General features: G+C 53.3%; 1 protein-coding gene across 8 annotated transcripts in view; it reads right to left on the bottom strand.

Moving 5' to 3' along the window:
- Window positions 1-16,307, bottom strand: part of PEMT (phosphatidylethanolamine N-methyltransferase) — a 99,946-nt gene that overhangs the window by 63,981 nt on the left and 19,658 nt on the right. For 2 of the 8 annotated variants that reach the window (XM_034989764.1, XM_034989767.1), the window contains exons 2-3: window positions 15,430-15,503; window positions 1,259-1,366 (exon numbers count right to left, since the gene is read on the bottom strand). In XM_034989764.1, coding sequence (XP_034845655.1) covers window positions 1,259-1,351 — 93 coding nt within the window. In that variant the 5' untranslated portion in view covers window positions 1,352-1,366; window positions 15,430-15,503. Of the gene's footprint in view, window positions 1-1,258; window positions 1,367-14,157; window positions 14,543-14,727; window positions 14,903-15,429; window positions 15,504-16,307 lie in introns of those variants that run through there. The other 6 variants (XM_034989759.1, XM_034989760.1, XM_034989768.1 and 3 more) reach the window with 6 other exon arrangements.

Genomic DNA, 16,307 nt, shown 5'->3' with positions numbered 1-16,307 from the left:
GCAGGGAGCCGGATGCCCGAGCAGGGAGCCGGATGCCCGAGCAGGGAGCCGGATGCGGGACTCGATCCAGGGACTCCAGGATCATGACCTGAGCCGAAGGCAGTCGCTTAACCCACTGAGCCAGCCACCCAGGCGCCCTCAAGAAGGGTTCTAGACAAAGAAGCAAGCTCTAACCTCTGTCCCTCAGAGCTCCTCCCTCCCCTCTGGTCCCCTCCAGCCGGAGGCCGGTACCAACCATCTCGGGGTGGGTCCTGCATGTTCAGGACAGGAGCGACGGCACATTCGGAATGTGGCCTCTTTGGGATACGCAGCCCCGCCCCCACCCCCACGCCCACCCACCACCGATCTCCCCAGATAGAGAAAAGACTCTTAACTCATAAACAGGAGGAAGAACATGTCGTGTTCCGCCCCTGGGACCAAGTGGTCGCCCGAGATGAGAACAGTCTGGAACAGTGTGTTTTGCTAAAGCTGAGGCTGGCCTTCTTCAGGCTACCCTCAAGGGTGATCACAGGACGTCCGTGGCTCTGCATCAGCAAACCCAAGCACAGGCACAGGCAGGAGCCTCGGGAAGCAGCCCTGGGGGCACCACTGCCACCCCCTTCCATCCCTGCAGAAACCCCAAGAGCTCCCCCAACAGCCTGGGGTCACAGAGAGACGCGGTAGCAGGAGGGCCTATCGGCCATTCCCACACCTTCCCCAGAGGGCTTGGGGCCCCCTTCCCACACAGCCTGGCCGCCCCCCCAGCTCTCGGTCCCGAGTGTCCCCTGCACCCACAGAAGAGCTGGGTGCTGTTCTGGCGGCTTCTGTGTTCCCTTCCTACTAGCTCGTTCTTGCTCCCCGGCACACTCGCCCAGCCCTGTGCAAACTGCTGCGCTGGGAGCCTCGTTCAGGAAAAACTCACCATGTTTCTAGAGCACATGGCAGGGGGCGGGGGTTCACAAGGAAGCCACCAGACTGTGCACCGTGGCAGAGAAGGAGGGGGCCCCTAAGCCGAGGCCATCTACTTCCACCTCTAGGAGACTGAGACCATCGGGCGCACGTGTGCAGTCACATCACAGGGCAGTCCGGGACTGTCGTGGCCAGCACGTGGTGGGATCCCCAGAATGAGGGGCTTCCCTGGCCAGCATCCCCTAACTGGGCTCTGACCTCGCAGGGGAAACAGTAAGGACGATTCCGCACTGGCCAGAGACCGACACGGGGAGGCAAGAGCCATCCGTCTGTCCGTCCAACCCAGACAGGGTCGTGCTAGGGCACTTACCACATTCCAGAAGAGCGGATTGAAAGTGATGGTGAGGATGGCAGCCACGAAGCGGGGATCCGAGGGGTCCACGTAGCCCAGCAGCCGGGTCATAACGCAGAGGTCTGCCTGCAGGAACAGAGCCAGCGTCAGCGGGAGACCCGCCCAGTCCCCCCGGACGGCCCCCGCAAGCCATGGGGATATAGAGTGCCGAGCCCCCAGAACTCAGAAACAAAGTTACCCTCTGGGAACAGGCCGGGAGGCTCGGGCAGAAGCAAGTCAGCAAAGGTTACTACAGTGTAACCATAAAACTGAAGATAAAAAGCCAAAACCCAATCAGCCGCGTCGTGCCCTGTCCGAGGGTGGCCTCGTCGTGCCCTGTCCGAGGGTGGCCGGGCTAGTGGCAGAGGAACGGCGTGCGGGGACGCTGGGTGAGGAAGTCACGGGCGGCCAGCACCCTGACCGGGAAGTGACCCCAGCGGGACCAAGGTCTGGGTCACCAGGTGCTGTGACTGGGACCGTGCATATAGAGGGCTCCAGAGGCCCCAGAGCAAACCCAAGGGACTGGCATTCGTGGGGAGACCCGCTCAACCTCACTAGTAATCAGGTAAATGCAAACGAAAACAGCAGTTCTGTGCCTCCCCTCGCCGACCCTAACGATGGTCAGTCTTGAGAGCTGGGGAGGGCGTGAACCGAAAGGCGTACTCCTACTTGTCAGCAATTTCACTCCCAAGCGCCTGGACCAGAGAAACTCACGGAGTGTGCAAAGCTCCTGTGCTTGCAAAGAAAAAGAGGAGCATGGAAGAATGGCTACATAGCAGGGGGCCCGTTCCTAAAGCAGCTAAGCTACAGAATTTAAACAAACTAGCCATATGTGTCAACTTGTGATATTCTTTAAAAAATGTCAAACGAACAGAGCAAGCTGCAGACTTCCCGCAGCATATACACATATATACATTTTTAGAAAATAACACATAGCCACATTGTACTAAATGTTCTTTCTGTGTGTGTGTTTAAAAAAGAGACTGGGGAGCGACATACTGGATTCATGCTCCTTGCCGCATCGGCGGCACGGTTTCCTGCCCTCCACCATCCACACTTGGGGCTGGAGCGCTCCCTGTGGCGGGACTGTCCCCTGAACCCCTGGCCGCCACCCACTCGGGGCCAGTGGCACCAAAAATGTCTCCACACATGGCCCCAATGTCCCCCAGGGGCAGCATTGCGACACCCTGCCTGTAGAGATGGTGGGAAGACTGGAAAGTCACGGAGCACGCAAGATGTGGCCCGGCGTGTCCTTCGCATGTGTGGGCCTCCTGTCCCTGTCAAGGGCAACCTTCCCCTCTGAGGGGCCAAGGGCAGAGCTAAGAACGAATGAGTCAACAAAGGTACTGCTACGTGAACATGTGGATGAAATGGCTGAGGGACAGAGTGGCCACGTGAGCACCCCCGAGCGCATTATTTATTTAATTTTTTTTTAGATTTTATTTATTTATTCATGAGAGACAGAGAGAGAGAGGCAGAGGGAGAAGCAGGCTCCCAAGGAGCAGAGAGCCGATGCGGGACTCAATCCCAGGACCCTGGGATCATGACCCGAGCCGAAGGCAGACGCCCAACCATCCGAGCCACCCAGGCGCCCCCGAGCGCATTATTAATAAACGAATGACAAAGGGGGCCAACCACTCAGCAAACAGGGAAGAGTGACATTGAAAGCACAGCTTTGCCCCACGCTGACCGCGGCCTCTGGGCACCCTGTGGGCACCCACCAGGCAGGCAACCCCACACCCTGCCTTCCAGCCTCCTTGTCTTCAGGTCCCAGGTCAGATACCACGCCCCCCAGGCCCCTCGCGCATCAGGCAGAGCAGTGGAGGCTCAGCGGCTCTCGGGACGGGCACCTCACAAAGCCTTGGGCCGAGACGGGAAATTCCAAGTTGCCCTGGAGAATACACATGGAGAAGCGAGGCCACTCACAAAGGACCAAACAGCTGGAACAGGCCTCAAAACAGGCTGTCCACCCTGGAGGGAGACGGGCACACACCTCAGCCCCAAAGCCTCTAGAGCCTGGGACTGAACCAAAGGACGTTCTATCTTGTTTGAAAAGAAACGTTTATTTTTCTTTTTTCTTTTTTAGGGCTATTTCTTTTGTTGTTGTTGTTGTTGTTGTTTTTTGGGGGGTTTTTTGTTTTTTTTTTAAATTTTATTATGTTATGTTAGTCACCATACAATACATCATTAGTTTTTGATGTGGTGATCCACGATCCATTGTTGTCATATAACACCCAGTGCTCCATGCAGTACGTGTCCTCCTTAATACCCATCACCGGGCTAACCCATCCCCCCTCCCCCTTCTCCTCTAAAACCCTGTTTGTTTCTCAGGTCCATAATCTCTCATGGTTCATCTCTCCCTCCAATCCCCCCCCCCATTTTTCCCTTCCTTCTCCTAATGTCCTCCATGTTATTCTTTATGTTCCACAAATAAGTGAAACCATATGATAATTGACTTTCTCTGCTTGGCTTATTTCACTTAGCATAATCTCCTCCAGTCCCATCCATGTTGATGTAAAAGTTGGGTATTCATCTTTTCTGAAAAGAAACGTTTATTAAGCACCCGACTGCAAGGCCCCATTGAGAGGCTGCGATGGGGCTGACTGGTGGAACAGGAGCCCCCGGGAGGGATGGAAGGAGAGCTAGCTTGGGAAGCCACCATATTGCTGCTCTGGTCCTGCTCGGCCACTTCCAGAGCCGTGTCTGCCTCACTGCCCCTGCTCCCCAGTCCCCATCTCAACCCTCAACACCCAGGCAAAGCTTGCCTGCCATTGACCATTCGCCCTTCTCATCCAGGAGTCCAAGCTGTCTGTTGACCCCATTGTTCCCACTGCCCTCAGGATGGGGCACTCTAGCCCCAGCCAGCTTCCCATGCCTCTCTTCCTGCCACACTCTGGACCCCAGGCCTCCTCACCTGCACTGGGCTCACCCATCCCAGCACTGACAGGTGATGAATTCACCTGCATCCACCTTACCTGCCATCCTTCCTGCCCCACCCTACCACTCACACCAAACATCACACTCTAGACCCTTCTACGATGGCTCTGCACATGTCTGAAATACTCTCTATCCCTCTGACACCTCCAGACGAACTCCTCTTTCCCCTCAAGACCCAATGGGAGCATCTCCTCTACCATCACCCACTGCACTCTCTTTTGTGTCCTTAGTGCACACCCTATTACGATTATTTGGTTCTCTGTCCCTATCTCATACTCATCCCTCTGGGCTAGGGGCCATTTTTTCCTCCATCTTTGTGTCTTCCACCTGGCACAAAGAGTAAATGTTTGCTGAGTGAACGGTGGCCCTGTTTCATCATCAGTAAAAAGCAGAGGCTAAAAGTACACCTCTGAAGGGCCCTCCAGCTCAGCTGGCTGTGCTCCTGGGACTCTGATCCCCTCCCTTCTGGCTTCACATTGGAGGCAGGAAATTGCCCAAGCGGCTGCCGTGGAGATTCTGCAGGTGGGCGGCCAGCAGTGTGTGGCCAGCAGATCCCTCCGCTTCTGAGGCAACAGATTCACCAGCTGTCCAGGCGCTGTACTTCATCAATATTTTTATGGCACCTTTTAGGCTGAGAAATCAAGTAGTGTTCACAAGCGTTGGCGGGAGGCGGGATGGCCAGACCAGGGACGGGATAGGGCTCTCGCAGGTTCTTAGAAACCCCGGGGCTGGGATCTCTTCAAGGCAGGTCAGTCCCTAGGGTGTACAGCTGGGTGGAAGGAGTGGGGGTGGAGCAACAGGGGGGTACTAGCAGTCCTGAAACCCTGCCCCCCCCAAATTCCACTACCCATTGTCACCTCCAGATCCTCCTTGCCCCCTTCAGCAACTCCATAAACCAGGCATCCTCACCAACCGTCCACCAGAAGCTGCCCACAAAAGGCCCTCTGAGACCCAGCCTTGCCCTCTGGATCATCAAATAGTGGAGCATAGGGCCAGTACACCTGGAACATGGAATATTCCCCCCCCTCACTCCTCAAGAGCCTCCCACCAACCCTATCCTCCCATGGTCATTGGCATCCTCATTTTACCGATAGGCAAACGGAGTTATCTGTGGGCCTGATTCTCAAGGCCCCCTCCGTGCCCACATAGCCTGCCTGTCTCGGGATCCCCAGCTCTCCATCATTTTTGCCTGAGGGGATGCACACCTTCCCGAGGATAGGAAATCCCAAATCCCAGGCGAAACTGGCATGCCCTCAATTTTATGCCTCCTATCTCACAGGCTGACCCTACACTGGTGGGACCAAGCCAGAGGAAAGAGGGTAAAGTGTGAGAGAGGGTGCAGGTGATGGCCAGAGAGTCGCGGCTGGAAACCCAGGCCTGGGGACGGTTCAGGGCATGCCTAAGAAGGCAGAGGCACCTGGATGGGAAGGTGGGGCACTGGCCGGGAGGAGCACAGGGAATTTTCGGGGGCGATGAAAGTATTCCCCATCTCAGCTGGAGCCTGGCTAGCCAGGAGCTTGCATGTTAGACCTTCCAACTGGACACAAAGGTCTATGAGTTTCACCGTATGTAAATGACACCTCCCCAGAGCCTCAGCGCTGGGAACTGGGAACTGTGTCCCCTATTTCCCCACCGGCCTTGGGGGGAAGCAATATCTTCTGGAAATGCTGCAGGTGTTGTTAAGGATTCAACTCAATGTCATTCTGAGCAATCCACTAGGGAGGTGACACTCTAGGGGAGTGGGGTGGGTCTGAGGACTAAGACCCGCCTGCAGGAAACTTCCCAGTGCAGATCACAAGATCAAAGAGCCTTTATTTCAGGTTCACATACCCCATCTTGGCAAGCACTACGGCTATGCCTACTCTGCAGGTAAGAAAGCCAAAGGCTCAGAGAGGCCCCCAGATCACAGGCAGGGCTGGGGGGCAGAGGCAGGCCACAGCCAGCCCAGCCCTTCCCGATTCCTGCCAGAAACTGGGGCTGCCAAAGCGCGCAGCCAAGGCTCATCCAGCAGAGTCTCCCAATTAGGACTGAGCTGGTTAAAAGTGGAACCTCAGCCCCCACCAGGTCCCAGTGTCCTCGGGTCAAACTGTCTAGGTGGGAGGAGAGTACCCGGGTCACCTTGAGAGTGGGGGATCTGCGTTGCCTGGAGAAGGGCCTGCTTGGCAGGAGAGAATGACTAATGGTCCACGGTGGTATTCCTCCAGAGACCTGACCGTCCTTTCCTGATTGTTGTCACCTCCCAAAACTCACCTGAAAGGGCGGACCTCCCTCCTGAAAGTGGATCAGCCGAAAAGAACAAAAGACCCGGGTCCCCCTTGAGCAGATCAGGAGGGTCCTGGATCCCGAGTCCCTCGGTCACCCCTGCACACCAGTGGGCTGCCTTGACTAAGGGGAGCGTCCTCCCCCGCCTCCCCTCCCCCACCCCCAACCACCCTCAACCTTATTAAAGCAGCAAAAGTCCTGGCTTTCTCTCCCAGGTCATTCTGAGAATGGAATCCCGCTCCAAGGTCACAGATGGCAGAGTTCTGTGTTTAAAAAGAGGACAGGCGCTACCTACCGAAACCAGGAATAATTCCACTCAGGTCACCGATGAATGGACTCGGCTACAGAAACGCTATGGGTTGGTAAGGAAGCAGCTCATAGCAATTTACTTTACTGCAGGCTTTGAGGACACTTCAGGGGATGATTTGCTGCGGGTCAACAGCACCCAGGGTCACATTGTGACATCCAAACAAACAGTAGGGGCCCAGAGAGTCAAAGTCACATCGATCGCCAAATGGGATCCACACATCACATATGGCAAAGGGCAGGAGGAACCAGGTGGGGGCCAGAGGGGCTGGGGTCCTCCGGCACCACCCTCTATCACTGCAAAATATGTCTTTGGACCCACAGCCTCTTCTGCCTTTCCCAGGGGACCCCCAAGTGCCCTTGGCGTTCTCAGCTGATTCAGGCAATATTGATTGAGCAACTTTGAGGTAGAACTCGCTGTCTGACACAGGACATGGACACAAGAATGAACGTGCCAGAGTCTTTTTCCTCAGAGTTTTAGGCTAAGGCAGGTCCCCAACCTCATTTTTTCTACTCTGCATGGGAGTGGGGGTGGGGGGGCATCTGGCTCAGAAGAAGGTCTCTGGGCAGCTCAAAATCTGAGCTGGGGTCGGATCATTCCCACCTTCCCGGGAGGACCACAGGCAGGCCTTCCGTGACCAGTCTCAGCCCAGGGTTTCCTTTTGATGAAGCAGGGCTGATGAGACTGCACCACCACCGCCCGCCCCCCCCGCCCCCCAGGTGACATTCTGGACTGAGGGGAGAACAGGCATAAAGGTACAAGTGCACAGGTTGCTTCCAGGCCTGAGGCTCTTCTGCCCCCTCCCTCTGTTTGCTTAAAGCCAACAGGCATCTCACCTCTTTCTAGAGGGGGGCTCTGGGAATACATGCATCCTAAGGGAAAGGCAGAGGACACTAATCCAAGGACTGTAGCCCCCATGCTGGAACCTGAGGGCATGCAAGCCATTGAAACCATCTCAAGACGGGAGGGTTGTGGGAATGTCACAGCGCGACGGTGGTCAGCCACAGACAAATCTGGAACAACATTGCTTTGAAGCATTCCTACGTCTCACAATAAAAAGAAATGGCCAGTAGCTGCTCTAATTCCCCAAATCTAGAACTCCTTTCAGGAAAGCGGAAGACGTGCATTCACTCTTCACTCAACTAGCACGTCCTGGACCAGGTGCAAAAAGCCTCTGGCAGCCTGTGCATCCTAATCAGCGGGGCCGGAGTGAGCCCCTTTCCTGGGAGGGGCATCCATGGGCAGGCCCTCACCTCTTCCGCCTTGGGTCCCCTCTCTCACCTCCTCTGTGTGATGGTGAGCTGCAGACCCCTTTTCTTTACACTCACCCTCGAGAACACCCCACTAGGGTGATGTTACTGCATACATTTATTTAATTACATGTTATATATTAAAAGCAATAACAATAAGCCAGCTGACCTTCCCTGGGAAGTTACTGGACATCAAGCCCTGGCTTTGATGAGGCAGGGCAGAATGCAGTCCTGAGACACGGCACACCCCAGCCTGGTCGGGCTTGACAAGCCCTGTACAAGCTTGGGCAAGTCTCCCAAGGCTTAGAATGATAGTGGCATCTCCTTCACGGGATTGTCAGGTGGACTAAATGACATCATGCAAGGAAAGCACTTAGCACAGTGTCTGGCACCTAGCAACGTTCGATAAATGTTAGCTAGGACTACTGTGTTATTCAGTCCACACAACAACGCCGTGGGGCATGCCCATCTTTCAGATTAAAAAACTGAGGCCAACAATAGCCAAACTGTGGAAAGAGCCAAGATGTCCATCAACAGATGAATGGATAAAGAAGATGTGGTATATATATATATATATATATATATATATATACAATGGAATATTATGCAGCCATCAAAAGGAATGAGATCTTGCCATTTGCAACGATGTGGATGGAACTGGAGAGTGTTATGCTGAGCGAAGTAAGTCAATCAGAGAAAGACAGGTATCATATGACCTCACTGATATGAGGAATTCTTAATCGCAGGAAACAAACTGAGGGTTGCTGGAGTGGGGGGTGGGCTGGGAGGGATGGGGTGACTGGGTGATAGACACTGGGGAGGGTATGTGCTCTGGTAAGCGCTGTGAATTGTGCAAGACTGTTGAATCTCAGATCTGTACCTCTGAAACAAATAATGCAATATATGTTAAGAGAAAAAAAAAAGAAGGTAGCAGGAGGGGAAGAATGAGGGGGGGAAATCGGAGGGGTAAACGAACCATGACAGACGATGGACTCTGAAAAACAAACTGAGGGTTCTAGAGGGGAGGGGGGTGGGAGGTTGGGTTAGCCTGGTGATGGGTATTGAGGAGGGGACGTTCTTCATGGAGCACTGGGTGTTATGTACAAACAATGAATCATGGAACACTACATCTAAATCTAATGATGGGGATTAACATAACAATAAAAAATTTTTTAAAAATTAAAAAAAACTGAGGCCAGGGCGCCTGGGTGGCTCAGTTGTTAAGCGTCTGCCTTTGGCTCAGGTCATGATCCCAGGGCCCTGGGATCGAGCCCCGCATCGGGCTCCCTGCTCGGCGGGGAGCCTGCTTCTCCCTCTCCCACTCCCCCTGCTTGTGTTCCCTCTCTCTCTGTCAATAAATAAATAAATAAATTAATTAATTAATTAATTAATTAAAAATAAAAAGCTGAGGCCAACACATGAAGAAAAACCCGGCAGAACTAAAAGGTGAAACAGACAAATCCACGACGACAGCTGGGGACCTCCACACTCGTCTCTCAGAACTGACAGAGTAGGTAGGCAGAAAATCAGTAAGAACGGAGATGACCTGAACACCACCACCAACCACTTGGCCTAACTGACGTTTATAGAACATCCCACGATAACAGCAAATGACACATTGTTCCCAGGCGCACATATCCACCAAGACAGACCACAATCCGGACCATAAAACAAACCTTTTTTTTTTTTTTTTTTTTTAAGTAGGCTCCACACCCAGCGTGCAGCCCAATGGGGTCCTGAACTGACAACCCTGAGACCAAGACCTGAGATCCAGACCTGAGCTGAGATCAAAAGTCAGACCCTCAACCAGCTGAGCTACCCAGGTGCCCCATACAAATCTTAAATTTAAAAGAATCAGAAAGCATGAAAGTATGTTCTCAAATCATAAGAGAATTAAACTAGACATCAGTAACAGAAAGATACCTGTTAAAGAACATACTTCCAAATGATCCATGGGTCAAAGGGGAAGTCTGAAGGGAAATTTTAACATATCTTGAACAGAATGAAAATGAAAATACAACATATCAGACATTGTGGGATGCAGGACTAAGAGGTAAGAGCTATATTAATGAAGAAGAAAAGGCTCAAAACAGTAATATAAGCTTTGCCCTTAAGAAATTAGGGAAAGAGAGGCACCTGAGTGGCTCAGTCGTTAAGCGTCTGAGGGTCCTGGGATGGAGCCCCACATCGGGCTCCCTGCTCGGCGGAGAGCCTGCTTCTCCCTCTCCCATTCCCCCTGCTTGTGTTCCCTCTCTCGCTGTGTTTCTCTCTGTCAAATAAATAAATAAAATCTTAAAAAAAAAAAAAAAAAAAGAAATTAGGGAAAGAGAAGTAAATTAAAACCAAAGCAAGCAGAAGGAAAAAATAAAAGCAAAAATCAATCAAACTGAAAACAGAACAACAGAGCGGGGAGAAAAATCAAATCCAAAACATGTTCTTTGGGAAAAAAATAAAATAGATGAACCTCTAGTCATACTGACCAAGGGAAAAAGAAGACACAAATCGCCAATATCTCCCCACTGACCTCACAAACATTACAGGGGTAATAAAGGGGCTTATGACCCCAAGCCAACAACTCAGATGAAATGGTCCAATCATGGAAAGACATAAGCTAACAAAATTCCTTCAACATATAGTCCTATATCTATTTTTAAAAAATGAATTCACAGTTAAAAATCTTCCAGAACGGAAAGCCCCAGGCCCTGAAGATTTCACTGGATGAACTCTACCAACATTTAAGGAAGAAATGACTCCAATTCCACACAGTCTCTCCTAGAATACAGAATAGGAGAGACGGCTTTGTAATTCACACAAAGAGGCCAGCATTACCTTAATACCAAAACCAGAAAAAGACATGACAAGGAAACTACAAACCCTATTCCTCATGAGCACAGCCACCCAAATCCTCAACAGCAACAAAAGCAAAGCAAATCTAGCAACATATACAAAGGATACCACCTCAGGATCCTGCGTCGTCCCAGGAATGTAAGGCTGGTTCAATAATCAAAACATCAATGTAATTCACCACATTAACAGCCAAATAAGGAAAAGCCACGTGATCGTCTCAACAGAAGCAGAAGAAACTGAGGTTCTAGGAGGTTCAGTGACTTGCCCAAGGTTACAATGAGGGGCAGAGGAAAGCCCCTACCCTGCTGCCTTGACTCTGACCCAAAATACTGATGATAAAAATTAGGTCCTTGAGAACTTCCCAAAATCAGTTGTCCAATCAAATGGACTGATACTTATTCTAACAAAGTAATAGCATCCAAAGATTTTTCAAAACAATTTGTATAGCAGGCAAACATCTCCCCCCACAAGGCAGTCAAGACCTCCTGCATCTGCCACCGGGATTCTGCCTCCAAGGATTTAGTCAGGCTCCCACAGCACAAAAACTCAAGAGGCCTGTCCCCCATCATGGCCTCGAAGCTTCCTGAACACAGAGGCTTTGGTGAGCTACCCTTGACAACTTGTAAAGCTCCTCTACACCCTTATCTCATCCTGGTCTTCCTTATAAGCCCCATTTACTCTCCCCGATTTACCGATTTACAGATGGAGAAACAGAAGGGCGCCTCTTGACACCTACACTAAGTGAAACCACCCATAACCTCATGACAGCAGGTGAGTCCATACGAAAAGGGCATGAAAGGGGCCCGCATGACTATGCCCTGGCAGACTGGGTTCTCCAAGAAGCCAGCACCCCTGGGCCCCACTGGAGCCATCTTCTGAGTCCTGGAGGCATCCACACACCAGCCAGCTTGCTTCATGCCGCTAGGAGGCCGAGGAGCAAAGCTCTGGAATCCCACAGTGCGGAGGGCAAAGGGCTACAAAGGGCCATTGTCAGCGAGGCCATAGCAGGTACACTCCTCAACCCAAAGGGTGATTTTTTTTTTAATTAAAGACAAAACCAAAATTCCATATCAGCTGGAACAGACACAGAAAATAGCCTGTTAAGGGCATTGTACCAAAGGGCTGCACTGTTCGGAATACAGTCTTTAAAGTAATGCCAGGGCACCTGGGTGGCAGTCAGTTGAGCATCTGACTCTTGGTTTCAGCTCAGGTCCTGATCTCAAGGTCATGGCATCGAGGCCCGAGTGGGGCTCCACGCTCAGCGGGGAGTCTGCTGGAGATTCTCTCTCCCTCTACCCCTGTCCCCCGCTCCTGTGCTTGCTCGCTCTCTGGAACAAATAAATAAATCTTAAAAAAAAAAAAAAAAAGTAATGTCACCGATTTCTTTTTACTTTTTTTTTTTTTTTAAGATTTTATTTATTTATTTGAGAGAGAGAGAGTGAGAGAGAGCATGAGAGGGGAGAGGGTCAGAGGGAGAAGCAGACTCTCCACTGAGTGGGGAGCCCGGTGTGGGACTCGATCCCGGGACTCCAGGATCATAACCTGAGCTGAAGGCAGTCGCTTAACCAACTGAGCCACCCAGGCGCCCCTCTTTTTACTTTTTAAAATGCGGCTACTAGAGAAATTTAAATGATAAATGGGACACATTGCATTCCTATCGGATGGTGCTGGACTCGCAGGCTGAGATCCTGCAGCTCAGATGCCCGTGGGGTAAAAAGAAACCTTGGTGCTCACTTGGGCCAGGGAGTGATGGGCTTCTTTTATTTTTTTATTTTTTTTTTTAAGATTTTATTTATTTGACAGAGAGAGGCACAGCGAGAGAGGGAACACAAGCCGGGGGAGCGGGAGAGGGAGAAGCAGGCTTCCCGCAGAGCAGGCAGCCCGATGTGGGGCTCGATCCCAGGACCCTGAGATCATGACCTGAGCCAAAGGCAGACGCTTAACGACTGAGCCACCCAGGCGCCCCTGACGGGCTTCTTTTAAAAGCAGAGATTTTGATTGAAGAAGGAGGAGAACGACCACAAGACAAATACGCAATAATGTTGTGTTGTTGTTGTTGTTGTTGTTGTTGTTGTTGTTGTTAAGAAATAATCCTTTGGCAACAGGAAGCTTAGCTGTGCCAATAAAAGCAGCAGTGGAAAAAACGGAATCTTAGTCAACTAGGGTCACCCTGACCTGTCCCCAGAAGTGCTCCCAGTTGTCTCCAACTCCATAGCCCCATCAAACTCTGGAGTAAGGGACAGAGCAGAAAAGCCCATCCCACACACACCCAGTTAACCTTTCCCTCCCTATGGCTGATTCTTACTCCTGCTGCCAGGTCTAGAAAAATGGGCCTTGCTCAGATGACCCGGCAGCACCCTAACACTCCACTGGGCCTGTGCTGGGCCCACTGCCCCCCTTGCATTGTGGCCTCTGGCTCAAAGACGTCCCACCTCAAGTTAATGGTGACCTACCCTTCCCCACGGAGTCATTCCTCCAGGAAGCATCCACCCTCTAAGCCAGGCAATGCCGAGGGCACCCTTGTCATTGCAAGTGCCCTTTCATCTGAGATTTGCTCTGGTAGAAAACAGGAAAAGTCCCACTGACCACATGGGCCCAGAGATTCTCTAATGGTCATTTGCAGTTTAAGATTCTAAGGATTCCATGGGATACCATCATCCTCATGAGGGAGGCTGTTCTTCCTCTCTTCTGCTTCCCACTTACCAATGTCAACTCATCCTGCACTCTCCAGGGTCAGATGCTAGCCTTCTCTTTGTTCCTTGGACAAATACTCCCCCATTTAAGGCCTTTGCCCTGTCCCTGCTGACCAGAGCTTATCACTGGGTCTCAGATCGCGGGTTACCTCCTCACAGATACAGGGATTTCAATACCACCTCTCCACCAACTACCCTCTAAAACATTGGCCAGTTTTATCCCCTTGAGAGAATGTTCTATGCTCCCAGGCTTATTGTCTCAAAGACTGGCTGTTATTAGTAAATGCATAAAGGGGGAAAATGCTCTAGATTAAAGAAAGGCTGTCCCAGGCAGAGATGGAGCTCCCAGGCTCCACAAAGAGTGGCTGACTGATGAAAAAGGTGGAAAGGTGGGAAAAAAGGAAGCTCTGACAGAAGGGAGAATGCAAGAGAGGAACAGCCATTGGAAGGAGGAGCCTGGGGAGAGACACCAGGAAAAGACAAAACTCTCTGGCCTATGACTTTGTAAAGGGGCTGCCGCCCCAGGCAGCCGGGTTCTCCAGCCAGCAGGCCCGTCCCACCCCGTCCTGGCACAAGGCTTACAGGTTGTCAACTCTTTCCAGCCATCCACCCGGGAAGGAGGTGATGTTCTGCGGCCAGCTCAGGCCAGGGGGAGGGCGCAGACCTTTGTCTCGCCTCCTCCGCAGAGCTGACCTCAAGCCCGGGGAGGGGGACGGAACTGCGGCAGGGGGGCCTCCCAGTTCCCACGCATCCACATGCTGCCACCACGCACACTCCCGAACACACCTGCTCGGCCCGCTTCACACGCCTCCACGCCCCGTTCCAGTAGGACACACTCCCACTCAGAACACACACTCTCGGAGCAACTCTGACCACACAATCCCAGAGGCGCACACACATACACACACACACACTCAGGAACTCCTTCTCCGACACACACAATCCCTCTCTCACCCGCGCACACGCGCTCGCCACGCCCTCGAACGCGCAGCCCCGCCCCCGCCCCGCCCCGCCCCCGTTGCCTGGCAACAGGGCCCCCGCCCACTGGGCGTTGGCGGCGGCGGCGGCGGCGGCCCCGACTGCGGGCCGCGGGACCCACCCGGCCCCGAGAGCCGTCTCTCTGCTTCCCCAGCCGCGCCGCCCGGTCCGTACCTGCCTAAAGTCAACATTGCCGAGGCCTCCGCAGCAGTCGGGCCCCGCCACAGAGCTGCGCATCGGCTCTGCTCCCCGCCGTCACATCCCCTCAGCCAGGCCGCCTCTAGGGGGCCTCCGCCGGGACCTCACGGCCGCCCACTCACCCCCCAAAGTCCCCTGTCGTACCGGGAAGCTGTGCCGCCCGGGGCGCTTTCCCTGTGACCCCCAAGTTCTCTCAGCCTTCTGGGAAATGTAGTTCCCCGTCCCCGCGAGGCGCCACTGCCCTGGAGCTCGCGACGGCATCTCGAGGAGCCGAGACCTAGTAGCCCCGGGGTCGTACGCCGCGGTGACCGCCAGTTACGGGGCGGCCCTCCCCCAGACCCTTCGGTCCCCGGCTCCCGCACCCGGCCCGCCAACTGACCTGGCCTCCCTGTCCTTGGCTGGCGGTGGGGCTCCGAGCCGGCGGCTGCGGGTCCTAGGTATAAGTAGCTTCCTGCGCAGCCCCCTGCGGACTTGGACTTTGGCCCAGGCTCGGGGTCCCCCGCCCCCTCCGAGATTTGCTTTTGCCCAGAGGCGGTGCAGGCCGAGCACACCCTGTAGCCTCCTGCAGAGGCTACTCCTCGGGACCCTGGGCCCCCGCCCCCACGGCCTCCCTATTCTTTGGCTCGGCCGGAGACACCTCCTCCACTCCTTTGTTCATTCATTCTCTGGTTCACTCACCGGGTACTTGCTGAACTCGTCTGTGTGCTGGGGTTACAGTGGGGAACAACACAGGTCCCTGCCCTCACTGTCTCCTAACAGAAGAGACAAAACATGAATAAAGGATTATAACCTGGAGAAGTACTGTGATGGAAAGAAAGCAACTGGGGGCGACGTCCGATGCTAATAAGCCAAAGTGCCTTAGGATCCCTTGCTGGAGGCCGGAACACAGGAGAAGGTGCAAGACAGGGGAAGTGTAGGGGCAGGACAATTCCGAAGAGAGACCATGTGTGCAAAGGCCAGGAGACAGGGCAGAATTAGGGGTACTTCAGGAATCCAGAAAAGGCTGATGATCTGTGGAGTCGTGGCGGAGGAGGCAGAGTGGGAGGGAAGGAGTTTAGGAAAGCAGGTGGGATTTTAGATGGTCAGGTCCAAGGGAGCCCCTTTTGCAGCCAGGTGTTAATATATAGGGAAACAGAGTCCCAGATTTTCACAGTCTCCCAGCTAGCTGTGAGCCCAAGCGGGACTTTTGCCAAGCCAGCTGCTTCCTGATTCAGGTGGCCTGCTTCTCGATTCTGTCACGCTTAGCCCTGAGCACCTACGGTCTTGAGCATCTGCTGAGCAGCCACTGTGTGCCTGTCCCTGGGTTGTCCCCTTTACAGATGGCCCCAACCTTTACAACATCCCTAGCGTGGGGCAGGCCCACCAACCAGACAGGGAGGGCAGGAAGGACACTGGCTTTGGAGCATGCACTAGGTCTATAACTACGGGCAAATTTCAGCGTCCTCAAATGTAAAAGGGAAGGGGCGCCTGGGTGGCTCAGTTGGTTAAGTATCTGCCTTCAGCTCAGGTCCCGGGATCAGACAGAGCCCCACATTGATCTCCCCGCTCAGTGGGGA

Source organism: Mirounga leonina, unplaced genomic scaffold (assembly GCF_011800145.1).
Source record: "Mirounga leonina isolate KUSES-001 unplaced genomic scaffold, KU_Mleo_1.0 Mir_488, whole genome shotgun sequence".
Classification (NCBI taxonomy): Eukaryota; Metazoa; Chordata; class Mammalia; order Carnivora; family Phocidae; genus Mirounga; species Mirounga leonina.
This window is presented reverse-complemented; position numbering and strand designations above follow the sequence as displayed.